At 40.8% G+C, this 27634-nt stretch overlaps 2 protein-coding genes across 2 annotated transcripts; one reads left to right on the top strand and one right to left on the bottom strand.

Annotated features, from left to right (window-relative positions):
* Positions 1-232: 232 nt before the first annotated feature.
* Positions 233-17946, bottom strand: MAPDA (N6-Methyl-AMP deaminase; the record flags this gene model as incomplete). Its single annotated transcript, XM_084240830.1, has 10 exons — positions 233-427; positions 940-1040; positions 2917-3055; positions 5194-5274; positions 6974-7100; positions 10489-10570; positions 12551-12638; positions 16671-16731; positions 17512-17642; positions 17881-17946. The coding sequence occupies 10 exons, from the start codon at positions 17944-17946 to the stop codon at positions 233-235; spliced, it is 1071 nt and encodes a 356-aa protein (XP_084096956.1).
* A 7063-nt stretch (positions 17947-25009) lies between these two features.
* Positions 25010-27061, top strand: LCMT2 (leucine carboxyl methyltransferase 2; the record flags this gene model as incomplete). Its single annotated transcript, XM_084239645.1, has 1 exon — positions 25010-27061. The coding sequence occupies one exon, from the start codon at positions 25010-25012 to the stop codon at positions 27059-27061; it is 2052 nt and encodes a 683-aa protein (XP_084095771.1).
* Between the last annotated feature and the right edge of the window lie 573 nt (positions 27062-27634).

Genomic DNA, 27634 nt, shown 5'->3' with positions numbered 1-27634 from the left:
AAGAGTTTAGTCTGCAGCAACATTTCAGTCCCTTCTAGTAAGCATCATGGAGGTAATAAGCTATGCAACCCATCAGAGCCTGCTAATTAGTTCAACACATTTACTGGGCATCTGTCATGAGTAAGGAGCCCATGGTACCTGCCTACTAGGCTTCAAAGGGAGCGATGGACGTTTTATTAATAAAGTGGAGTATGGCAGGAAGATCTTGGTTGCAATACATACTTGAAAGAGATTAAAAATGTAACACTTTGGGCTTCAGATGATTCCACTTTTTCTTCAGCTCAGACCTGGTGCAGTCAGAAGCAAAAATGTAGTCGATGGATTCATAAGACAGATTCCACACTTGTGACTGGGTCAAATGAAATGTTTCAGCTGCCAGCTGGTACTCTTGAGAAAGGTTTGTTGCAAAAACACCCTTATCATCCGTCTGCCAATATAAGTAAGAAAATTTCAAAATTAACAAGGAAATTATTTTTAAAAACAGCTTTTTGTTTGGAATCTATTTTCCTATTTAGTTGCTTCTAAGTAGGAACCTATAAATATCTCCAATAATGTCTATAACTAAACAGACTTGTTTCTCCTTTAAAAAGCAAAACAGCAGAGCAGTAGCTCCTGAACCGTGGCTGCATATTAAAATTCCCTAAGAAGCTCTGAAAACACATCCATGCCCAGGACGCTCCGTAGATGAAATAAAGCAGATTGTCAAGGGATGTATGCTGAGCAAGAATTTTTTTTTCTAATACCTCCAGGTACTATCTAGAACCTTTTCCCACAAAGCCAAACCATAGTCACTCTGGCCCTTTGCTGTCTCTCATGTTCCAATTCTTTTCCACTCCTCTGGGACGTTACCTTCAGGTCTGCAAGGCAGTCAGCTATGTAATGAATATTTGACCTAATGCAACTTGGGGATGAAAAAGAAGCAAAATACTTCGCACTTACACAGATCACAGAAGGATGGCCAATGCTGTACCAGAATCCAAAATGATGCTGGTCATAAGACCAAACTGTCTGACTTTTGATGTTTGAGGTCAAACAGAGTTCTAGATGAGAGAAGGAAAAAAGTCTTTTATTAAAAGTAGGTAAGTGGGGGCCTCTCTGGTGGCACAGGAGTTAAAGTTTCAGCACTATCAAGCTACCGCCAGCCACTGAGGCCTGAGTTTGATCTCAGCCAGAGAGCTAATCCACATGGCGCAGCAGATCTCTCCTGTCTCACGGCTGTTCCCCTCAGCAGTGTATTTCAGTAGATCCGCCTGTTTGCTCCCCACTCTGTCTCTGGTGAATCCTCTCACGGCCCACACCTCTGGCCCACACCCCAGTTCTTCTATGTATAAATAAAAATAAATCTTTAAAAAAAGTAGATAAGTGAACTCCTGTAGTGTACACCAAGTGTACACATGAGAAATCTTTCCAGACTATGCTAATTTGCATTAGTTCATTATTTGACAAAAATGGACCTTTTCTTTGTGTGAAATGTTATAGTTCAATCAGTGCAGTTATACAGGAAATAAGTGCTACAACTTAATGGCAACTACTGTATCAGGCAGAGAATATACCCTTCAGGGCCATGTGTTTCTTACTTTACCAAAATGAAAAGGAAAGAGCAGTATTATAAACCAGTCACCACAAAAAAAGGCAGGGGAACAGAAGGAATTCTTAAAAAGTTGCTTCCTGATCTTAAGGTAGAGTCTAAAATAAAGATAGGAAAATGGCTTGAAAGTTATAGCATTGGAAAGTGCCAAGAGCAGAAATGAACTTTTTCCATGGCTTCAAAGGAAATCCCTTACTCAAACAACCACCCATTCACTGCCTATTGCAGATTAGGTCCACCTGAAGGATGATTTACACTATAAGCAAATTCTTGCTTTGAAACACCATGCCGGGCTCCCTGGCCAGAACACTTCATTGCTCACTTAGGTAGGGTAGCCTCAACACAAGGCCACTCAGTCCAAAGGAAGGCAAACCCAACCAGTTCCCACATTCTGCTTGGAGCAGAGCCAACAGCCACACCAAGTAAGGTCACTATGCAAATGCTTACTATTGTCTCCATTTCTATGGATGCTTAAAAATTCCCTTAGTAAAAAAGAAATCTCACCCATTATAAACTACTCAACACTCTTATAGTTAAAAAACACACAACACAATTATTTTTTTCAAAATGGTAAAACCATACATTCAGCAAATTGATCATTCAGTAAAAAAGTTTTCAGTCAACTGATTTTTTTCCTTTCAGAAAGTCGTTCCCTGACTATCCAATCAGAAGTGGGTAAAGTGGTTATCTCAATATAAGGCTGTTCAATTTTCTTCAAAGAATTTAATGTGGATATTTTCTTGTTTACTTATTTACTGTCTCTCTTAACCTATGCTAGAACGTAAGTTCATTGAGAAAGAAACCTTGTCTGTTTTATTTATTTACTGCTCTACTTCCAGCAATTTGAGCAGTGACTAGAACAAAGTAGGTATGTCATAAATACTTGATGTGAAATAAAAACAGCTTCAGTATACACAAGTATACAAATAAGTGCATAATGGCCAACAGACATAAGAAAATATCTTGAAATTTTCCATAATTCTTTATTTTTAAATAAATGCTATATATTTTCATAACACAGGTTAATTTGGTCAAAGTCATTTCACCAGCTGGCCCTTATTTTTTTAATGTAATATTTTCTGAGTCTCAGGAAGGGGGTAATTTAACAGAGAATGAGACAACTATGGCTCTGCTCTCATGGAGCTTATATAGTAACGGAAGCTAAAACTATGTTACATAAGTGAGGTTAAATGATATTTATATTTTCAAAATGATATTTATATTTTTAGAACAGCACTTCTCTATAGACAGGTTGCAAGCTGGGGGTGGAAGAAGTTAGGAATGGAGGGTTGTCTGGAGGACCTGAAGTGCTGCTCAGCCTTCCTTACCCAGTGGTATCCGGTGTTGCCTCACAAAGTTGACCAGATCCAGGGATCCTCCCTTAGCAGAGTTCAGAAATGTCCCATGCCCGATTCTGTCAGGAAGAAGATCCAGGAGTACTTGCGTTTCTTTTGTTTGGTTTGGAATCTCAAAAAGAGGGGAGAGGAGATCAATAATCTCTTTCTCTCTTTATATATATATATATATATATATATATATTTGCTTTTCTATAAAGCCAGATATCTTGTCCCTCAAGAAGTTAATGCAGACAGTCTGGAAAGCTAAAGTACTCACACCTCCCAGTTCTCTTCTTTGCCTTTTCCCATTCTTTTTACAACGTTCTCCAAGAATCACTTCAATGGTACAGACGCAATAATAATAACAATAAAAAATTATTAAAGACCTACTTTGTGCCTTTTCACATAAATTCCCCTTTAAGTCTTTCAGGAATCTTACAAAGTATTGAGATTAATAAATTAAAGCTCAGAAAAAGTTAATTTTCAATATCAAAATTCCACAACACTCTATGTCTTAGTGTGTTCTATGTTGTATATGTCATCTATGTGTTCATATAAATTAGAAGGCCTGCAAGAATATAAACACAAAACTGTTAATAGTATTAACTCTGGGCAGCAGTACTGAAATTGGAAGGACCTTTCATTTTTCCCTTCTACATTGTAATTCTCTATACTTGGGTTTTCTTCAGATACATATACCTTTTGTAATTAAAAATATAAAGCATTAAAAAAAATAGTTGTCCAAGGTCACAGAACTTATAAATGGTATTGCTAAGGTCCCATCTGACTCTAAGGTCCAGACTCTCCATACAATGTGCTCATGTTTTTTGACAAGGCTAGTTAAAATCGTATCACAACAGGGGCCTCCCCGGTGGCACAGCGGTGGAGCACTGGGTTGCGAAGCTGCCCGCAGCCTCTGCAGCACCAGTTCGATCCCCGGCCACCGGGCAAGGGTCCCACATGGTGCGCAGACCTCTCCTGCCGCCCGCTGCTACCCTCAGCAGTGTACTTCGGTCCTGCCTGTTCTACTCCCTGCTCTGGCTCTGGTGAATTCTCTCACCCTCCCGCGCTTCTGACTGTACCCAGTGTTTGTATAAATAAATAAATAAACCTTTAAAAAAAATATATCACAACCACCATGAAAATGTTTAGCTATGCTATTTATCTCCTAGATAGTCTAAAAGACAAGTGAACATAACATGTCGAAATATTTTCTATTTAATGGCTCTAACAAGAAAAGCAACAGATGCAAAGGTTCTGATATTGTGTATGAAGACCAGAAGTAACTGGTCAGAGTAGCACAGGTCAGCTGTTCCATTATACTGAGCAATGGTTCCAATCAGGTATCAGGTCAGCTACAGGAGGACCTATGGATACAGATCTTTTTGATCAGTGTAGAAACATGGATTCTAGATTAAAGATTTGGCATTAAATTAATGACCCTCTGCTTGAACACATGAAAAATACCAGTACTGACAAGAAGCTCCAATTTTCCCCTTAATCATTAGATCATAATGGTCAACTTCTATATATCACCCTATTTAACATCCACAACAACCCCACTAGGTAAGTATACTAAGGACCATGTCCTGCGTTCAAGAAACAAATCCAAATCCATCATGTTATATTCATTCATGTTTAGCTTTTCTGTATGTCAAAAAAAAAGAAAAAAAAAAGAAAAAAAAAAAGAAAGAAAGAAAAGAAACAAGCAGAAGCACTGCAGCAGAAAGTATATCCATATGAAGTGTGGATAAGAGAAGTAGAGTCCCTTGTTTGTTTCACGGGATGTGCTTAAGAAACTGTTCTCCATCCAGTCTGTACACTATCTGCCACTGTGCTTCCAAGGAGTTGGGGGCTGATGAGGGGCACCTGGTTTCCCTGGTGAATTTTATTAAAATGATGGTGAGCTACTTCCTTTTTTAGTGCACAGGATATATTGGATCCTCCCAGTAGGCAAGGAAATTCTTTTCTACAAGTGAAAAGAACTGGTACTTTTTGCAAGACAAGGTGGATGATGGAAATTCTTGCATGTTCTCTAGCAATATGTCATTGCAAGTCATCAGCCACCCCCAGGAAGCATAAAAACAGAAATATAAGGGACTAAAGCAAGTTATATATTTATCATTATAATTTACATTTTAAAATATTTCTACTTTCCCCTTCTAAAAGTGCTCCTCCAAACCAGGTTTACTTTTAGACACTTACAAATGAGCCTATTTTTTCCATTATAATCTACTCTTTCCAGCCTAATTTTACAATGTTAGTTACCTCTGAAAGATGCAATGCCAACTTCAGACCTGCTTTTTTAGCTTCCAAAAGAGGTTCCAAGAAATCTTTTGCTTCTCCTGCCTTGAAAACAAGTTAAAATGAGGATTATGAGAATTCTGGGCAAACTGAGAAATCAGGTATGTCCCAATGAAAAAAAGAATAAAACAATGGCAAAAAAGGTAGACTGATTCATTCTCACATTTTGTTTATAAAATACCTACAATGTGCTGAACACTTTGGGGAATACAAAGCTGGTAAAGACACAGTCTTTACCCTCAAGAATCTTGTTGTGCTCTTTTATCCTGGCTTTCAACATGCTATGCAGACTGGAGAAGAGAGGGAAACTTTGGGGCCACATGAGCCACAGCCACATTGGTAAGAAGAGGAAACACCCCAGGATCAGAAGAGGAACCAGAGCTTCTGCCCTGGTGTCAACCTTGATAGACTGTGGACCTTGGTCAGTGAGCAGACGCAGGTAAATACCCCCCCAAAATAAGACTGAAGCTGCTCCAGTCATTGGTATGGTATGTCTCAGCTACTGCCGAGTTCTGGGGAAGGGAAAGCTCCCCAAGCAGCCTGTGATGGTGAAGGCCAAATTCTTCAGTAGAAAAGCTAAGAGGGCCTCTCTGGTGGCCTAGGAGTTAAGTCTCAGCACTATCACTGCTATGGCCTGAATTCAATCCCTGGCCAGAGAGCTAATCCACATATGGTACAGCAGACCTCTCCTGTCTCACCCGCTGCTCCCCTCAGCAATGTATTTCAGTAAATCCACCTATTCTGCTTCCAACTCTGTTTCTGATGAATCCTCTTATCCCCCATGCCCGACCCAGCCAGCACCTCTGGCCTACACCCAGTGCTACACAAAATTAAAAAAAAAAAAAAAAGAAAGGAAAAAAAAAACACTGAAGAAAATATTAAGGGTGTGTGTGTGGGGGGGGGGTTGTGGAGGGAGGGACTGTGTCCTGTGTCCTGGTGGCTTGAAGTCATAAGGAGGAAAGTTCATTAAGTGCTACAAGTGCTTTTCAAAAAAAAAAAAATCATTTTGTTAATTATCTGTGAACCTTACCTGTAAATCGGCTAAGCTATATATATAGGAATTGTCAAGTTCTATTTCTACAAAGGAAACTAGTACTGAAAAAGAGAACTCACCTGATTTACTAAAGAAAGTTTCTATCAACGGCAATACACTTCAGGTCTAGACAAAGTCAGAAGAATAAATTTCAAAGGACTCTAACGCAATAGTTTTCAACCAGGCCATTACAATTAGAGGGTGCTACTGGCATCTAGTGGGAGAGGTAAAGGATACTGCTGAACGTTCTACCATGCACAGGACAATTCCCAAGATGAAGAACTGGACCAAAAAACAGTGCTATGGTTGAGACACCCTGCTTGAATCTGACATTCAAGAAGCTATAAGCTAGTCTTTTCAACTATGGTTGAATGAGATAATTAAGGCCGGCCATAACCAAGAATAAGCTTTAGATATCCATTGTATGAAATTAATTTGCTCTTATGTATGTAGAATAGTATTAGTTATGTGCCATCTTTAGAGGAATGGAGAAAATATTGTTATGAAAATATTTTTTCTTTTCTTTTTTAAGGAGGTTTAATTCTCTCACAGAACCCTGGCTGAGAACAAATGCTACAGACATTCTGGTCGTCCAGGAGAGACGATGTTATCATCCAGTCTCTTGATAATGGTGAATGCAACAAATTAAGCTTAATCCCTCAAGCTGTTTCTACCTTTTAGAAACAAAATGTATTAAGGAAAAAAACTTACAGTTGGGTCACCGCTGAGGTCAACACCAAGAACTATATCCTCAGTTGAAAGAAAAAACTCTTCAGCAAGTTTAACAGTCTCCTTGGCTACTGAAGGGCCACCTTTTCTGTCAATTGCTACCAAATACCTTTAATATAAGAAAAACACAGTTGAAAATTATCTTACAGATGAAAAAGACAACACTGTGTGAGACCAGAGGGGCATGGCAGTCTCTATTGTACACATCTTACTAAAAGAAGAATAGCTTGACAAGATCGATGATGGATATTCATGCATCTTACTTTACCAGAGGGAATGAGATAAATTCCTAAAAAGCATCAATTATCTAGACGGTGTTCAAACTTTTAATTGTCACATGTTTTTGTTCCTGTATTTTTATTTTTACAGTTTGATTCAGGATCTAAATGTGTTGGTGAATGAAACTCCAGTCTCTTTTAATCTGTAGTCACTCCTTCCACCCCCTGCCTCTTTTCTTGCAAATCATTTGCTGATGAAACTAGGTTATTTGTCCTATAAAATTTATAAGAGTCTGGAATCCTTACACTGCTCACATGTCTTCTGTCTCTTATATTTTCTATAAACTGGTAACTATCTAGTTTAGAGGCTTAATCAGATTGATTCAATATTTTGGCAGGAGTACTTCATAGGTGGTGCTCTCATGAGGAGGCTTACATTCATTATTCCAGTAGGGGTTACAAAATTGGTAACATTCTAACATATATCTAGTAACTGATACAAATTCACTCACATATTTGTTGGAATTCTATAAATAATTTAATATGTGAAGAATTCCTATTAATACTGTGTAATTAAGATGTTTCCCCAGCATATATTTTCAAAATTGAAATTAACATATAAAATGCAATGTCTTTTATTTTCACTTAATTTACACTGCCATAAGAGCTAGAAAACAAATCATATGTACTGTTTATTTGTACAGAAAGAGCAAGGAACAGAACAGGCAGATCGACCAAAGCACACAGCTGAAGGGAGCAGCGGGTGAGTCAGTATTTGTCATTACCCTCCGACTGCTGGGCACTTTAGGATGTTTTCTACTTTTTGTTATAACAGTATAATGGAAGAAAAAGCGAGAGTGACCCCCAGACTGACCACATCTGTTTCATCTCCATGCCCAGTGCCTACATTCTGCCACTGTAGCCACCATGCCCAAGAGAAAGGCTGAAAGGGACACTAAAGGACTTAAAGCCAAGGTGAAGGACAAACCAGAGAAATTATGTATTGGGTCTCTCTGGGACCTGGATGTTTACAAACCTCAAAAGGCTCCACAGATAGCACTTTCCTTTCTACATCTCAGAAGGGCCCTTATTTTACATTTTTTTAAAGATTTATTTATTTATGTATACAAGAGCTGGGGTATAGGCCAGAGGTGGCTGGGGGTGGGTTGGTGAAAGGATTCACCAGAGACAGAGTGGGGAGCAGAACAGGCAGACTGACTGAAATACACTGCTGAGAGTGCTCGCTTCGGCAGCACATATACTGAAATACACTGCTGAGGGGAGCAGTGGGCAGACAGGAGAGGTCTGCTGCACAATATTGGTCAGTTCCCTGGCCAGAATTGAACTCGTGCTGCAGAAGAGCCTACAGATAGCTTCACAGTGCTAAGACTTAACCCCTTGTGCTACCAGGGAGGCCCGGGAATTTTTTTTTTTTAAATAAATCTTGATACTTAGTGTTATTTAAAGCGCTTTTAATGGGCCTCCCTGGTGGCGAAAGGGGTTAAGACTCAACCTATGAAGCTGCTCCACATCCACTGCAATGCGAGTTGATCCCCGGTCAGGTAGCTATCCACATGGCGCAGAAGACCTCTCCTGACTCGCCCACTGCTCCCTTCAGCAGTGTGCTTCGATCAATCTGCCTGTTCTGTTCCCTGCTTTGTCTCTGGTGAATCCTCTCCCCTCTACACCTCTGGCCTGTGCCCCAGCTCTTGTATGCATAAATAAATAAATAAATAAATAAATAAATAATAAAGCATTATAATTAACAGAGTTTATAAAAAAAAAAAACAAAGGTTTTACTACTTTTGATTATATACTAAAACTATAATACTACTACTGGTAATATTTTTATCCATTTGATTCAAGAATTTAAATAGTCATCTATACATTTATTGGCCTCTTGCATGTCTTCTGAACTCTATTTTTATCTTTTATTATTGGGTTATTAGTTTATTAAGCTTGATTATGAAAGATTATGTCCTGCAACCATATAACTAGTTTTCTTCCTTTTTCCCTTCAAGGACTGACTGAGCCCTGACAACATGCTAACTCTCTTCTAAGTACTGGAGATAGAACAATGAATCAGAAGACAAGGTTCCTGGCCTCACTGAATTTACATTCTAGAGGGGAAACATAACACTAATGTAATAAGATGGTTTCTAATCTTGTTATAAAGAGTGCCATAAAGGAAATAAATGGGGTGATTAGAAGATTTAGGGGAATGGTCAAGGAAGGCACCTCTGAGGTAGTGACAGACAAACTGAGACCTGAAGAGTCACCTAGGCAAGGACATGGTGGAAGTGTGCCTTAGGCAAATGAAGTAGGAAGTATGAAGGTGCTGAGGGGGGACAGTCTTGGCATAAGAGAGCAGGTTAGTACATAAAACTGAGGAGGGGTGGAGCAGATGAGACTGCTGAGTTAAGAGAGGCATTATGTGGCAGATTATGTGAGTTAAGAGAGGCAGATTATGTGGTACCTTGTAGCCACAGTAAGAAGTCTGGATTTTAGCTTAACAGCATTGGGAAACCATCCTTCACTAAAGCAGTAATACTTTATTGCCAATTGAGTTAACTTCAGCATGCACTCAAGTTTAAACAACATTTAAAAACATTGAGTCGTTTTCTTTAGGACAAGATAAAGTTGATATATAAAAATCCATTACACTCAAAAACAGTAAAATTTCACATTCTACTAAGGTGACTACTAAAGTACAAAGTGTCTTTTTTTTTTTTTTTTTAAGATTTATTTATTGGGCCTCCCCGGTGGCACAGTGGGTTGAGTGCAGCGCTGTGAACCTGTCTGCAGCCTCTGCAGTGCAGGTTTGATTCCCGGCCGGTCAGGAAGATACCCACATGGCGTGGCAGACCTCTCCTGTCTTGCCCGCTGTTCCCCTCAGAAGTGCTTTCAGTCATCTGTCTATTCTGCTCCCCGCTCTGTCTCTGGTGAATTCTCTTACCCTCCTGTGCCTCTGGCCTGTACCCCAGCTCTTGTATAAATAAATAAAATTTAAAAAAAAATTTATTTATTTTTGCATAGAAGAATTGGGATGTAGGCCAGAGGTGCAGGCAGTGAGAAGATTCATCAGTGACAGTGTGGGGAGCAGAACAGGCGGATTTTACTGAAATACACTGCTGAAGGGAGCAGCAGGCGAGACAGAAGAGGTCTGCTGTGCCTTATGTGGGTTAGCTCCCTGGCCAGGGATTGAACTCAGGCCGTGGCAGTGACAGTGCTGAGACTTAACCTCTATACCACTAGGGAGGGCTGTACAAAGCTTCTTACCTAACGTCAATGTCTAAGTTTTCTTCTTTGGATTGTCTTATGCCTTCAAGGACGGATTCTACATAAGTCTTTTTCGTCATTCCTAGAAGGGACACACGAAAAACACATATCAAGAGATCATCAATTATTCATCCAGTTTTAGTATTAACAACTACATTTTCACTTTATGTTATAACAAGGGCATGCTATAAAGAAGTTAAAACATGGCTTTTATGGATACATTTTAGTAAATGCTAATTGCGTTTTAATAAAATTGAAAGACTAGAAAAATGAAAAAAAAAAGATAATTACAAGTCCATTTAAAATCTTAGAACAGCAGGCATAAAATTACTCACAAGTTGCTATAAAATTTTAAATGCTTATTCTAGGAAAATAAGAACACGTCCTGCTCTAAGGCATATTCTTTAAAAAAAAAAAAAAAAAGACACCCCCCCCTTTCCTCTAAAACATGTTTTCCTCTAACATGTTTTCTATTTGTTCAGAAAACAATACTTTACTGAGTTGTCTTTTCCTTAATCCCACTCAACCTCAGTGTTTCCCATTTCCATTCAGTCTCTTCTCAGGCACTACAATGTTCTCCCAAGGCTAGGGGCTCAAGTTTTCTTCTGGAGGCTCTCAGAACCAGCTTCTCTAAAATACTCTTGTACCCCAATTACTAAATGCTTACTTTGGCTAGAAAATCTCTAATAAAACACAGAAAAATTAAAACAATCTATAATCCTACAATTTGGAGATAACATTCTCTGCTTTCCTTAGTGTGTGTATAAATATATATAAAATTTAATAGATGAGATGCTACTAGGCATATGTATATTAAGAAAAATAAAGTCAGTCATGTAACACTGTATTCTGAGCATATCCCCAATGACATTAAAGCATTTTTGCAAATATTTTGAATATTATTCCAACTTTTACTTAGCTATTCCCTTATTGTTGCATACTTGGGTTATCATCCCTTTCTGAATCTCCATTTGAAGAGCAAACTAGCTCTAATAATTGACAGATTTTTGTCTCTCCTTTCATTGCCCTCATTGGCATTACTTGAAACTGATTCTGGAGTTTAAAAATGTGAGACAAGAATCTTCCACTTGTCCTATTTCTACATTTACTTACTGTATGTAATTACAGGAATTTTACCCCCAAATGATGACTGGGCTACACATGTTAGGGTGCAAGATGACCTGCTAGGCCTGTCTGGGTCATAGATAAGGAGCCAAGAGCGATCCAATGACACTACAAGATCTCTCTTGTTGCTGTTCTATTGAAAGAGGGTCGAAGGAAATTCCTCCAGACCACATCCAGATCGTCTTATCTCTCCCCAGAGAGGTTTTACCATATCGCAGTTTGCTGGTGACCTAAGAAACTACCAGTCTCTGAGGAGTGACTGAATAACCTATGTTAGTGATTGTCACAAAAATCCTTGAAGCAGGGAGCAAAAATTAGCTTCTGTTTAAAACAACCTGCAACCTGCAACTATAAGGAGCAAGCATCTTTTTCTGAGAATAAGAAAAAACAAACAAGAATAAATTTTTAGGGCATCCCTGGTGGGGCAAGGGGTTAAGCACCACACTATGAAGCAATCCACAGCCTCTGCAGCATGAGTTCGATCCCTGGCCGGCCAGGGAGAAACCCACATGGTGAGGCAGGCCTCTCCTAACTCGCCCGCTGCTCCCCTCAGCAGTGTATTTCAACTGTTCTGCCTGTTCTGTTCCCCACTCTGTCTCTGGTGGATCTTCTTACCCCCCGCATCTCTGGCCTATACCCCAGCTCTTGTATGCATAAATAATATAAATCTTTTTTTTAAAAAAATAAATTTTTATAGGTCTTTTAATTCCCCTTAGATAATTCCTGACCTGATTCTTAAACTTAAGAATAACTCCATCATAAATAATGTATATCATTAATATACATCAGAAGACTTGGACAGCTAGTTTTTACAATAGTGTAAATTTTTACAATAGTGTAAAACTAAGTACTTCATATTCTTAATGTGCAAACACATGAATGATCAAAGCATACAGGAAAGGAGACATACATTTGCTGAGAAGTAATTAAATCCTACCTGTGGCATTTTCTGTTCTGGGTGTGCTCCTTAGCTCCAGGTACTTGACTCCATCATCTGCGAATTCTTTAATGACATCTTTTGTGACCTGATGATATAGGCAATGTCCGTAATATTGACAATGTTAGTGTAAGGGTCCCAAGTGCTAAGTGCTACCACTTTATTTCATTTATTAAATTTGTAATTCTCGTAGCACTCCGTCTGTGACTATGCAGGTGCTTCCTTTCACCAACTCTCCCTCCGTAGGGCAGCAGCCTCCTGCCTGCCTGTGACCTGTACTATGCAGGGGGTTCTCTTCACTGACCTCCTTCAGCGGAGGCCACTCTCCTTGAGGCCACCTGCCTGCAATCATGCAGGCCTCTCAGCAAACCTGTCCCTTTCGGGGCAGCTCTTCCTGCCCGCTTGTGTCTATGCAAGTGTCTTTTACTATCCTATCCCTTTTCTAATAAACCTGCTCTTTAAATAAATAAAAAAAAAATTGGAATTCTCCCTTGTGGTCAGGATTATCCTCTCGGTCACACACACAATGGGGACCATGACAGAAATGCAGTATTTGCAATAACTCCCACACTCCACACTCCCGAATTAATCCAAATCTATACCTTTTGTTTCTTTTCTCTCTTTTTATCTATTTTAACCATTTCTCTATTTTCTGGTGTTCATAACAGCAGACTGATAAAACAGAAATGTAACAAAATTAAAACCATCTGTAAGTGTGAATACTAGAAAGCTACATATGGAACTATGCAGATAAAATGATAAGGCATTACTAATGTACCATTTAAAGTCATGGCTTAAGGTTCCTATTCAATTATTTAGGAATAAGTTATATTTTTCAAGACGTTCTTCAGGCAGGATTAAATTCCCTCTATAACTACTTAGAAAAATTCCTTTTAGGCAAAGAAAATATTTATTATCCAAAGAAAATGTGTGATAATATGACTGAAACAATACTCAATTCAGCACAAATCTTGATAATCCAACAATTATTAAATGACCAGCGTGACTGACATGTCAAGGTGGAAGACATGTTTTCCTTCTCCATCATCAATCCTAAAATATCCCAAATATAGAAGAGAAAGGACCAAGTTGGGTGCTGTGACAAGCTGTCCTTATTAGTCCTTGGAAATGGCATCCCAGTGTCAACCTGGTATGAACAGATGCACATGGGTATGCAATTGCAGCATCCTAGCAAAGGAATGTGGTTGGCTGGTTGTGCCAACAATGCCTAACAGGGTGGCACTACCTCAGTGGAGTCACTGCAATGCAATGTCTGGGTCTCATCTTTTTTCTTTCTTTATTTTTTTATTTATTTATTTTTTTTAATTTATAGAGGCATGTTTATTTATTTATTTATTTGTTTGTTTGTTTGTTTGTTTTGTTTATACATGCACTGGGCACAGTCAGAAGCGCGGGAGGGTGAGAGAATTCACCAGAGCCAGAGTGGGGAGCAGAGCAGGCAGAAGAACCGAAGTACGCTGCTGAGGGGAGCAGCGGGCGGCAGGAGAGGTCTGCACGCCATGTGGGACCCTCCTCCGGTGGCCAGGGAGCAGCTGGGGATCAAACCGGCGCCGCAGAGGTCGCCGGCAGCTTCGCAACCCAGCGCTCAACCACTGCGCCACCGGGGAGGCCCTCTTTTTTCTTTCTTTAATGTTAACATGAAATTAATTATAACATACACGCTACGAGTGGCTGATTTGCCAGGAGTTCTGGAGAATCAGTCTCAAGAGACTATACAACTCAGGACAACACAACAACATTCAAAATCATGTGACACCACTGACATCAAGCAAGACACCACTGCTTCCTGTAATGGTGAGCATGACCTGGCAACCTCTGTGCCATCATCAAGGGCGCTGGCCTCCATGGAACTCTACAGTGCTGCCACTGCAACCACTAGAGCATAAGCCTTGTCTTTGTAGGCTGAGGAACTTGGATTGTGTCACTGACGCAGAAATGAACAGAACCCAAAGAGACCAGCTCACTCTATCTCAGCTCACAAGAGACAAATGCAGAAACCAGTTTGTTAATGTGTGCATGGGGGTGAAAGTGAGGGTGTGAAGTGGTAGTCCTGCTTGGAGACTGAAGCGATCACATCTACAATCCTGGCGTTTCCCCCTTCCTGCTGGTGAGGTACCTGTGAAACCCAATGGTTGCCGGCAAGTGTGGAATGAGAGCAATTTCAGGAACATTTCTCTAGGGCAAAGTGTGACTTGAAGAATCATCCATAGCCCATGTCCAAGCTCACTTCCCTGTGGTTCACATCTGTGTTCACCAAATTCAGTCCCTTCTGCTCCACATAGGAACAGGTAGTGAGGGCAACTCTTGCTGTTTGTGCTTTTCTCTCCTGTGCTCTGGACTGAGGACAACTACTCAAGTTCTTTCTTCAGAGTACATCACAATTCATTAAGTTTCTGCTTACTTGAGATATGATAAGACCACATATCTTGAATCTCAAATGAGAAAAAAAACAGACTCTGGAAACCAGAGGGAGATAGTCAATTCTGTCACTTACTCTCTGCGATTCACCTTGAACAAATTACACCTAATCTCTTTAAGCTCAGGTGTTTTGTTGTTGTTTTGTGGCCTGCAAAAAGGGAATAAAAATACTCACCTCAGAAAGTGGTCCTAACAAACCACCAACCAAAAAAACAAAAACAAACCAAGAATGTAATCATGCAGTATCTGGCACATGTAAAAGCTAGCACTTATTTCAGTGATGTTCCTGTTGAAATTATACCCAGGCTACCTTGACTGGACTTTTATGGATTCCCCACACCTTCAGTTCCATATTTATAAACAATCCATTTGTTGGCTTATTCCTATATATGGTTCATATATTCTATGTAAATGCTATTAATTTCACTCTCTGAGGCAACTCACTGTCATCTGAACCACCTACAGGTGTTCATCCCAGTAGCACTAAGTCAAATATATTGACTATAATTCCTCATCTCATCTCAATTTAGTGAAGCTTTTCACCAATTTCTAAAGGTGAAAAATAATGAGCGTGGCATAATTATACCCATGGAGTATTAAACTCTCAGAATCTAAAATTTTATCAGTTTAGTCTGTGACACTCAACAAAAGAAAGTGAGACCAAAGTCCTAGTGGTGGACACTCACAGTGTGCAATGGTGTCTGCCAGGTGATTGACTAGACAATGCTTCTTTGGGTTTCTACAGTTCCCTGTGTATGTCCCTAACAAAGAGCTAAACACACTGTGTTGGTTGTATCTGTTTATGGGTCTGTCTCTCCCAGCTGACTATAAATTCCTCAGGGGAAGGGACCATGTCCATCCACCATTTTATATCTTCTAGTTTTTAGCACAGTGCCTCGAACACCATGAGAACACAGGTAACTTATGTTGAACTTTATAACTCTCCTCCAAAGGTGACTGATTTACTTAAATACTTATCATGAGGATCAGTCTCAGCCAAGGAGAAAAATTCTTTCCTGATCAGTCAAAAGTTGGCTCTCCAGAAACACAGGTTATACTTTCTACTTCACATTTTTTTCTAGTGGCTAAGAACACTGATAGGATTTTTCCATTCTCCACTTACAAAGAGAATACTTTAAAATGTCATCCTGGTCAGATCAATGATACAGAATCAGTCTTCCACATCAGGCTCTAGTATCACGGTCTATCAGATAAGAGAACACATTGTGTTCTCTAGGCTTCCATCAACAGAAGAAAGGCCTAATTCCCCTAGGGGACTGATCATTGAATCACTATGTACCTTGAGTTTCTTCATGCGATGTAACTTCCACCCAGGCAATTAAAAGCCTCCCAAGAAATACTGATAAAGCCTTATCAAAGATTCACTTATGGTCAAATACTTATTATGCCATATTATATAAGGAAAACAGGACCAGATTTTCTCCCTCATACTGTGCTCTAACTAATAGAAGACATTGATGTTGGTTCTTTCCTCCTGTCTTTTAGGAGTCAGTTGCTTTTAGCTCTCAGGCAAATGTCATGCTTGGTTTTGAAAAAAGTTGCCATAAAAAAGGAAACATTTTCATCAGACACTTGATGAAAGCAAAAGGTCACGTGCAACAAAAGAAGGGCATAAATAACTTAATTTTTAAAATAGTACAAAAATTGACTCATTTCTCACCATTAGAATATCTTCAGGGCCAGTAGTAAGCTGATGAATAACTGGAAACATCTGGAAACATCTGTACACAAATGAGGTGTTGACATACTTTAGTCATCAAAATCTTGTCATTCGCAATAAACTCACTAAGCTGAATTAATGGGTTTTAGACTAACAGTAATTATATATTTCTAGAGAACTACAATAGGCATTTCAAAAATTATATTCATCTATAAGGGTTAAATAAATGGCTGAAAATATAACAATAATTGATATTTTTAAGTGGGGATTAACAGTTTCTCTTTTCTACCCACTCTGCTAATAACAGTAATCAGGGGGAAAAAATCTATAAGCCTGTATTTTCGATCTAAAGAATATTCCAATATAGTAAAATTTCACAAACAATACGAATGACTGAAAATACTGCCAATAGTCTGAATGTTGGAATAATGTTCTATGTCAAGTTATGGGCTTCAATATGAGCAGACTACTCTATACCTTTAACTATCAAAACGTGAATTCTGGGCCTCCCTGGTGGTGCAAGGGGTTGAGACAGCCTATGAAGCTATCTGCAGCCACTGTAGCACGAGTTTGATCCCCGCCGGCCAGGGAGCTAACCCACATGATGCAGCAGACCTCTCCTAATTCGCCCACTGCTCCCCTCAGCAGTGTACTTCGGTCAATCTGCCTGTTTCCCCACTCTGTCTCTAGTGAATCCTTTCACCCCCCATACCTCTGGCCTGTACCCCAGTTCTTGTATGCATAATTTTTTTTTAAAATGTGAATTCTTATTATACAGTTTTCAGTTTCAAAATAGTGACTGAGGGAAAAAGAAGTATGTCCACAATCTCACCAAACTCACTCATCTAAAGTTCTTTTATTTCCCTTGTCAATGACGGTCATTCCACCATGGATTTTAAGACCTGGCTTCTTGGCTATTAATTTCTTCATGGTATTAGAACTAATGGATCCATTCAAGTGGGCATGAAGTTCCTAAAACAAGAGAAAACAATCAGTAAAAAACTTACCAAGTATTCACTAGATTCACAGCATCATATCAAGTACTTGGTGTTTGTAGTCAGAACCAGGCCAACTGCCTTTAGATTTAGATATATAACTATAAAAGTTCATAAATTCTAGCTATAAATTTTACTTTTCTTTTGGGAAAAGAAACAACACAGATGTCATTATAATTAGCAATCACTCTATGGAGTCTGTATTGAATTCTCACCACTTTAGGTAATTCTGAGTAAAAGGTTGACTTCCATGACTTCTGTTGTTCTTCTGCCTCTGTCATGATTTAGCAGAATAAAAAGGTCTTTCACCAAACACTCTTAATCTTGGTATGAGCAATACAATGTTTTCAGTCAGTAAGTTTTGTGGTCTTGAGTTTTTTCCAGATTCTTTTGCTTCCACAATGTTTGATCAGATTAGCTGTACATGGAGATCTGGGCTCAGCTTCACCTATTTAAACAAATGTGAACAACTTCAGATGTTGATTAAAAAGCAAAGAACAGGATTTTGCTAATGTATCCTAAAAGACAAAAGTCCCTCCAAAACTAAATTAAAGTGAGCCAACAATCTGAACCAGAACCAAGAAAAGGCCTCAAGCTGGTAAGGGGTAAATTAAAATCTGTAATTTAGTAGGGTGTATTCCTTACCCATTAGCACTTTCTATAAAACTACAAATTTGTAAGACTTAACCTAAAAATTCCATAAAACCAGAAATTTATAAGGCTTATTTTGGGTTAAAAAGTTTACATTTTTGAAGTGCTTAAGATGCATAAAAGAAGAACAGCAAGGTTGGAGTTAGATGGAGCTAGGTTAGTCCTTTTACCAGTTCTACCAATTATCAGTTTTGTGGCCTTAGTCACTTAACTTCACGGCTTTAGTTTCCCTATTTGTGCTCAGGTCCACCTCCAGAGCTATCTCAGCCTTTCCTTTCTGGACAGCCTGCTACCCTTCCAGAATCTTAGCCTACTTTGTCTACTTCTTTTACAGAATCTTGGTCTACTTCTTTTACAGAACTAGCCTTATATGCGAGGGTCCTCCTGAGCCTTCATCCTCTGAATTCATTACAAACTGCCCTTTCAAAGTTAAGTGCTTTGAGGATCCAGACAAACTTCAGATCTCATGTCTAAGACTGAATTGCAGGCCATACCTAACAAGTTTCCTAAAGTAATGGATGATACTCATAAATTTGCTGAAGAATTCAACATCATAATGCAAACTTACAGGTCTGGTTTTTCTTACCTGCATCGACGAATTCATATGGTTGCTGGTGAGGGGTAAGCCAATCTTTGGATGAAATTTACCAGATGGGAAAACTCTCAAAATGACTTAGGTAAACAAACTCCTAACTTCTGGCAAAAGGCTAAAAAGTTGAATTGGCAGACTTCACTAAGCCACTTCCTCAGCCTTTCCTAAGCCTATTGATTGGAATAAAATTCAGGATTATACACAAAAGATTGGTGAGCCTTTTCATGATTATGACTGGCATTAAATTATCTTCAAAGAAAGTTTATGTTTACCTTTTGATACTAGATCAATACACGTGACCTTCAATTCTACATATGTCAATGGACTAAACTAAAACCTTTCTCTTTTAATTAGAAGAAACTGGATGGAATAGGAAACTGTCTATTCAGATTTATTGAACATAGCAAATTAGCTTGTTCATACTTTAGATGAGCCACCTAAAAGAAAGACTATTAAGATCTTTCATCTTCAACTGTGTCAAATGAAAGTACCTACGCAGAACCAAAAAACCTTCTAGTTTTTGCCACTGCTGCAAAAAACCAGGGCAACGGAAGAGAGTTTGCCACAAACTTAAGAGTTTTAAACACGTGCAATCTTCCAATTGAGCTTTCCAAAGTTCTAATCCCCACTGTCAGGATGCTGAAGAACTACAAGGGTGTTTCCCAATCAGCTGGGAAAGACTGGGAATAAGTCTCTGTCCTTGCTGACATTAGTCATAAACTGTTGCTTAACTCCTCAGCTATGAGAATACCTACCTTGAAGTATTAAAACAGTTCAAAATTGACTTCTTTTAAAAAATAATTCCTGTTTCTAAGCCTATTCCCTTTCGTTTAGGCCCCTTGAGAGACACCATCCTTCCCTCCTTAGTTCCTCATACCCTACTCATCTATTAGGTCAGGACTTCTTAGGAAAGCAACGTGCAGGCTCTTTTTATCTTAAAGGGGGAAATAACTCTACAGGTTGACAGTAAATGTCAAAATAGTTAACCTAGTGAATTAATTTATTTACCCTGTATTGACAATACTAAAGTTGATCCTGGAGACAATGACCAATCATCCCTATTGAATTAGATACCATCCTCCTTATGCGTAAGTTCTGATGTTGACAAAGTTCATAGTGCACTTTCCACCAAGATTCAAATAGATTCTTCTGAACCGCTTTCCAGATTTAATCAATAGCCTATGAACAAGAGGCTTCATAGCTTTAAAGGGCAGCTTAACAAACCAACCTGTCTTTGGATATTCCCATTATCAGATTCCCTTCTTCCTTTATGTTTATGAGAAGGAAGGAGATGCCCTTGAGGTATTCACCTAAAAACATGGAGACCACCCATAAGGTATCATAGCCAACAAGTGGACCCCAAAGGTAGCATAGGGATACCCTCCTTGCCTTAGAGTGATTGTTGCCAGTGCTCTTGTGGGTGAGGCCACTGAAGTAATCATTGCAGATTACCTCGTAATCATTTTTGTATCTCAGGCAATAGAAGTCATCCTGAATTACCTTTCGACATTTGAGTCAGTTGCCTTACATCCTATGAAAACCATTTGCTGACTGCTCCCCACAAAACTCTCCCATGTTGTAATAAGCATAACCCAGCAACTCTTCCTCCTTCAGTTACTTATGAAGTTCCTCACAACTGTCTGACACCAAAAGAATACCTCCTCAATCCTTGTGATGATATACAAAAACCTCCTTTGGAAAATGCTGACACCTCATGGTTCACTGGTGATGTCTGACATCACTGATGGTTTGTCATTAAAAAGTAAAAAGGTAAACTGTGCTGGATATGCAATATCAACACACTTTGATGTAATTAAAGTGGCACCTTTGCCTTTGGCTACTACATCTCCACAAACCAAATTGTACGCTCTCACGCAGGCCTGTATCCTAGCCAAAGACAAGACAGAAAACATTTATACTAATGGTAGACATGGCATTACTAAGACTCCAGACACTCTTACATTGACACTAGGCAAAAAAGGAAGTCATCTGGCTGGTATTTCTGTGAAGAATGCTGCTCTTAAAGCAACCAATAGGAGACAAACATCTGTGCTTGGATAAAGGGGACATTTCTCCAACTGATAACTTAGAAAAACTGGCCAGAGAGGCCCAACAATTGGGCCCAGAAAAAGAGAAACAGGATTGGAAATTTAGTAACGGATGGTTTGAGAGCAATAGAAAGCTCTAGTTTGGACCAAATAACAACCCAATCCAATCAGACTAAAATTTCTACTCCTAACCATGGTTCCTGTCTACCAACAAAATGATAGCATTCATAGATCAATATGGGTGAAGAAACAGTAATAAGGCCACATGTGCTTGTCCCACAGTCCAAAATATAAGCCTGTTCACATGGCTCCTGTACATTTCAAATTACCTAAGGTGCATCTGAAGTCAGGCAACTGAATTTCCTAATAGCTACTATCCCCATCTCAAGGATATAAATATGTTTTAGTTAGTTAGGTTTTCTCACTGCACTGAGGCTTTCCTTTGTAAACAGTAACTACCTCTTCAGCGGTTAAGTCCTTTGGGAAAAGATTATATGATTACACCAACTTGAGGAAGGAACCCTCTTGAACTTTACTGTGATTGAGGAACTCATTTTACTGAATACGTCTGACAAGCTTATGCCATTTGCAACATTTTCACTGTGCCTATCATCCTCAATCGCTGAGTTTAAATGAATGTACCGATAGCACTATTAAAACTCAACTGGCAATAGTGTAGAGACCCTCCAAATACTTTCGCCAAAAGCAATGCCTTTGATCTCAGATCCAATCTTTTGGAACTCCTAAATTCTCACCATTGATGGCAGTCACAGGATGCTCCACACATGCAGCCTTTGCCTCTTTTGATGCACATGTGATTAAAGAAGATACACAGTTGACCCTTGAACAACAAGAGTTTGAACTGCACAGGTCAACTTACATGAGGATTTTCTTCTACACAGATAACATAAACTTACAGTGACAATAAATCTATCTTCCCTTCCTTAAGATTTTTTTAATATATTTTCTCTAGCTTGCTGTAGTATAAATACAGCATATAATATATATATAACATATGAAATATCTGTTAATTGAATGTTATCAATGAGGCTTCTAGTCAACAGCAGGCTGCTAGTAGCTAAGTTTTGGAGAATCAAAAGTTATATCTAGATTTTTGACAGGAGTGGGGGATTGCTTAGGAGGGGAAGGAATGGACTAGTGCTCCTCACCCCCACATTATTCAAGGGCCAAGTATACGTCAATATTGTAAAAGCCTAACTGTTTTGATCAAAAATAACTATGTTCTGATTGAACAATTCTTTCACAGACTATTTCAAGGAGACAAAGACCTTAAGCTTCCATTTAATTATCTCCCACTCCCTGAAACATGGATTCTGCCCTTATTGCTCCACAGAAATTGCTCTGATAAGATCATTACTGAGCTCAAAAACACTAAATCTAAGTGACACTTTATTAAATCTTTATCCTAAATAAAAAGAAAAAACACCAACAAAAAACCTTTATCCTGACTCAAACCTTTGAGCTCCATTATCCAAATCTAAATTGGCTGGACTCCAAAACTTATGCTTTTAACCATTACATTATACTTGCTTCAAGGCAACCATACTTGCAGTCATCTGATTTCCTGCATTCCAGGCCCCACAAGAAGTCACCAAATCCAAATTAACAATTTTTAAATCTCTCAAATACCTCTGGAAGCTGTTTTCTATTGGTGATAACTCCCAAACACCTGACTTAGAAATTTGATGGTCATCTAAAAATCCCAATAACACAATGATAGAACAAAACTTACCTTCACTATCCCCATCTGAAGCTTTCCTGTATGCCTATTATGACTCAGTATCACTCAGAGCTTCTTTCTAGAATTGGGGTCTGGCACACACAGCAGAATAGTACAGAAGGAAAGTGTCAGTTTTCCGAGAAATAACTTCACTAAGTTGTCCAATGATAGATGAAGGTCTGTTGAGCACCAAAACCAGCAGTGGTAACTGAGATGTGAATGAATGAGACACCGCCCTGCAGAGTCTGAAGAACAAGAAAACCATCTGCCATCCTGCTGTAGAACACCAAACTCTCTAGCAGAACACTGCTAAGTTATCCACTAGCGCTAAAAGAATTCAGAAGGTGCCAGCTGAAATAACCCTTGATCCTCCTCCAAACTGTAGGTCTGGGCCTAAAGGAGATAACATTTATGATTGGAAATCAACCATACTTCCTGCACCAGGTTCTACATATGAGGGCGGTGTCTTTTGTGAATATCACAATTTCATGTGAGTGTCTGTTAAAGCCACCAACAGTTACTCTCCACACTAGACTCTATCACTGCAACATCAACTGTCAGGGAGTCATCTGTCTGGACATTCGTAATGAGAGCTGGGGTCCCACTTTAATTCAAAGGTTTTGCAGTTGACTGCAATTTTTACAGACCACAGTGCTACAGATCCTCTAGTTGGAAGCACAGGCATTTGGTATTTGACCAACAAAGCAGAACATAACAGGACAGTCAGACAGTGGATCAAGAAATATGCAGTATAACTCATATCATTTGGAGGCAGTATGAAGGAGCGCAACTGCGTCTTCTCACTGTGATGCAAATCTGTATAGCCTTTAAAACACCAACTTCTGGGGCCTCCCTGGTGGTGCAAGGGGTTAAGTCTCAGCACTATGAAGCTATCCCCAGGCACTGCAGCACGGGTTCATCCCCAGCCAGGGAATTAACCCAACCACATGGTGCAGCAGACCTCTCCTGTCTCACCTGCTGCTCCCCTCAGCAGTGTATTTCAATCAGCATGTTCTGCTCCCCACTCTGTCTCTACTGAATCCTCTCATCACCACCCCTACCTCTGGCCTACACCCCAGCTCTTGTATACATAAATCTTTTTTAAAATTTTTTTAAAAAAAAAACCTTCTGTATTTATGTTATACCAATTCTACTCTCTGCCTTTACCCTCTGGTGACTGGGAAACTCCCCTAAAAGTTCATAAAGCACCTGATGTATTGTCACAATGAACATGCTCCTGAAGGTATAAACAAACAAAAAAACCTCCCAAGATTCAGACCATATGAGAGGGAATACTTATCTCTCTTGTAGGATTCCCTCTTCTGCAGAAACTACTTAGAATAACTTTGAAGGTGGAGGGAGATGTCATTAGACAGCTAAGAAACAGTGGTTGAGTGATTTACTAATTGTCAGCCTATACAGAGCCAGAAACGCAGGGCACCAATAGCATGTATCTGTGGGAAAATATTTATTGCACCTGGCCTCACTGACTTGTTTTCAGATTTTTAAAAAGTATTTATTTATGCATACAGGAACTGGGATACAGGCCAGAGGTGCAGGGGGTGAGAGGCTTCACCAGAGACAAAGCAGGGAACAGAACAGGCAGACTGACTGAAATACAGTGCTGAGGGGAGCATCGGGCGAGTAAGGAGAGGTCTGCTGAGCCATGTGGGTAGCTCCCTGGCCGGGGATCGAACTCGTGCTGAGGCTGCGGAGTGCCTCACAGGTTGCGTCTCAACCTCCTGCGCCACCAGGGAGGCCCCTGTTTTCAGATTTAAATAGCACCTTTTTGGTAATGATGAAAGCATTAAATAAGTTAACAGTTACCAATAGTTAGCGTCCGAAGAACTAATCCAATCCTTGCCCGCCGAGGTCAGCGGTCCTAACCCTACCTTGCTCGACCAGACACTCAATGAGAATCCTGTTGTCCAAGGAGGTCTCGGACTCAGTCTCCATAGACTCGCTTCTAAAAACCTGGTGACCTGAGAAAAGCTTGAGACAAGTGACAACCCGCGCTCCCCTAGCACCCTCCACGTGTCCAGAAGCAGCGGGGGCGCGCGGCCTTCCCGCGAAATCGCAGTCCCAGGGAATTGGAGAAAGGTCAAAGGCAGTGGAATTTCAACACAAGCGCGGGGCTCCTCGTCTCTGATTGGCGAGCGGCGCTCTTCCGGGAAGTGACGCACATTTGCCTGCGCCCGCGGAGTGTCAGAGTAGCGGTGATTTTGCGTAGAGCAGCCCGCGAGGGGGATGCCACGGAAAGAGAGCGCAGCTCCCCGCCGAGAAGGACCGCTCCTCCGAGGCCTCTTTCGGCCATGGGCCCGCGGGGCCGCCATCGTCGGACAGGGGCAGTCCAGAGCACCAATGACAGCAGCGCCCTGAGCAAGAGCTCCCTCGCCGCCCGCGGGTACGTGCGGGACGCCTTCGCCGCTTTGCTGGTTCCCGGGGCCGCGCGCCGCGCGCCGCTCATCCACCGCGGCTACTACGTCCGCGCGCGCGCCGTGCGTCACTGCGTGCGCGCCTTCCTGCACCGGACGTGCGCGGCCCCCGGCGCGCCCACCGCCCAGATCCTGTCCCTGGGCGCTGGTTCCGATTCGCTGTATTTTCGCCTCAAAGCTGCGGGCCGCCTGGCGAGAGCTGCAGTCTGGGAGGTAGATTTTCCAGACGTGGCTTGGCGCAAAGCGCAGAGGATTCGAGACACGCCAGAACTGTGTGCGTTAACCGGGCCCTTCCAGAGCGGGGACCCAGCTTCAGCCCTGTGCTTTGAGAGCTTGGACTATCGCATCCTGGGCCTGGACTTGAGGCAAGTCCAGCAGTTGGATCAGGCTCTGACCGCGGCGGGCCTTGACATCGCTGCACCCACTCTGCTCCTGGCCGAGGCCGTGCTTTCCTACCTTGAGCCGGATCATGCTGCGGCCCTAGTCGCCTGGGCGGCGCAGCGTTTTCCTAATGCTCTTTTTGTCATCTATGAGCAGATGAGGCCGTTTGACGCATTTGGTCAAGTCATGCAGCAACATTTTCGTCAGCTCAATTCTCCCCTACACGGCCTTGACCGCTTTCCGGACGTGGAGGCCCAGCAGCACCGCTTCCTTCAGGCTGGCTGGACTACCTGCACTGCCATGGACCTGAACAAATTCTATAGTTGCTTTCTATCCGCGGAAGAACGCCAACGCGTGGAAAATCTTGAACCTTTTGATGAGTTTGAGGAGTGGCATTTGAAGTGCTCCCACTACTTCATACTGGCCGCTTCTAGGGGAGACACTCTTTCCCAAACTCTGGTGTTCCCACCGACAGAGGTGTTTCCTGGGGTAGATCCTGCCCCACCCTCAGGGGTCTTCCCTGCCAGTTTAGTCACCAGTGACAGCCAGGGCCCAAACCTTAAGAGATATGGCCATGCCTCTGTCCATTTGCGCCCAGGCGTTATTCTCAGTACTGGAGGATTTGGAGAGGAGGAAGGGCGCCATTGCCGAGTGAGCAAATTTCACTTGCTCTCAAGATCCTGTGAATGGAAAAGCAACCACATATGTCATTGGGGAACTGGGAATCAATGGGATGGGCGCCTTTATCACACCATGACAAGACTATCAGATACTCATATTCTGGTACTGGGAGGGAGACTGTCCCCAGTAACTCCAGCTTTGCCAATTCTCCAACTTTGTTTTTATAAGAGTGAGGGCAATAGCACTGAGGACCTAAATGTAACAGTAACAAACACTGGCCCAGAAGATTCCACTTTGTCATGTTGGCGGCATTCAACAACAGAAGTGTCATATGAGAGTCAGAAATACTTATTTGTGTATGGTGGTCGAAGCGTAGTGAAACCTGTACTAAGTGACTGGCATTTCCTACATGTGGGGACAATGACTTGGGTCAGGATCCCCGTGGAGGGGGAAGCACCTGAAGGTCGTCATTCCCATAGTGCCTGCAGTTGGCAGGGGGGGGCACTTATTGCTGGAGGTCTGGGTGCTTCTGAGGTGCCACTGAGCTCTGTGCTCTTTCTGAAACCAATCTCTTGTGGATTCCTCTGGGAATCAATAGTCATTCAGCCTCCCATTACTCCAAGGTACTCCCACACAGCTCATGTGTTCAATGGAAATCTTCTGCTTGTTGGAGGGGTCTGGATTCATTCCTCCTCAATTCCTGGAGTGACTGTTATCAATCTGACTACAGGATTGAGCTCTGAGTATCAGATTGATACAACATGTGTGCCATGGCCATTAATGTTACACAACCATTCCAGTATCCTTCTTCCCGCAGAGCAAAAACTGCTGCTCCTTGGAGGTGGTGGGAATTGTTTTTCCTTTGGCACCTACTTCAACCCCCATCCAGTGACATTAGACCTTTCTTCCTTAAGTGCTGGGCAGTAAGGGGTGGACTTTTGATATGTTTAGTCTCTACTAAAGAAGAAAAGGTTTCCACAAATAAGAGTTGACTCTACCTAAAGATGCTACCCCTCCCACTATCTCCTCCCCACTTAATACTGCTACCTAGTAAGAAAGGTTGCTAAGACATACTGACAATCCAAAAGATGGTACAAAAATAAAACATAAATAGGCCTATCCAAAGAGAATGGTTACACAGTACTAGAGTTGGGATTGGAGACCTTTGGATTTCTGTATCTATTGGTCTTCCTTATGGTTTCTAAATAAGTTTATTCATTTATTGAGTTACCATGGCCTTTAGCCTTATTCAAGTAAAAAAATTCCCACTCCCAGGCTTTGTGATTCGAGATGGTACCTTGGAAAAGATTTCACGTAGATCCTTTATAAGAATATGAGGTTGAATATAGTTGAAGAGACAGTTTTCATCTCATTCTTCATGGATGAAACCTGAAATGAACCCATTTGCAGTTTAATTAAAACAGTGCTATTTAGTGCAACAGAGAACTCTGGAATAGCTTTAACAAGACACATTTCTAGAACTTTATTGAAAAACATGTT

This window comes from Talpa europaea, assembly GCF_964194135.1.
Source record: "Talpa europaea genome assembly, chromosome: 8".
Classification (NCBI taxonomy): domain Eukaryota; kingdom Metazoa; phylum Chordata; class Mammalia; order Eulipotyphla; family Talpidae; genus Talpa; species Talpa europaea.
Note: the sequence above shows the minus strand (reverse complement) of the source record. Positions and strands in the feature narration are given on the sequence as shown.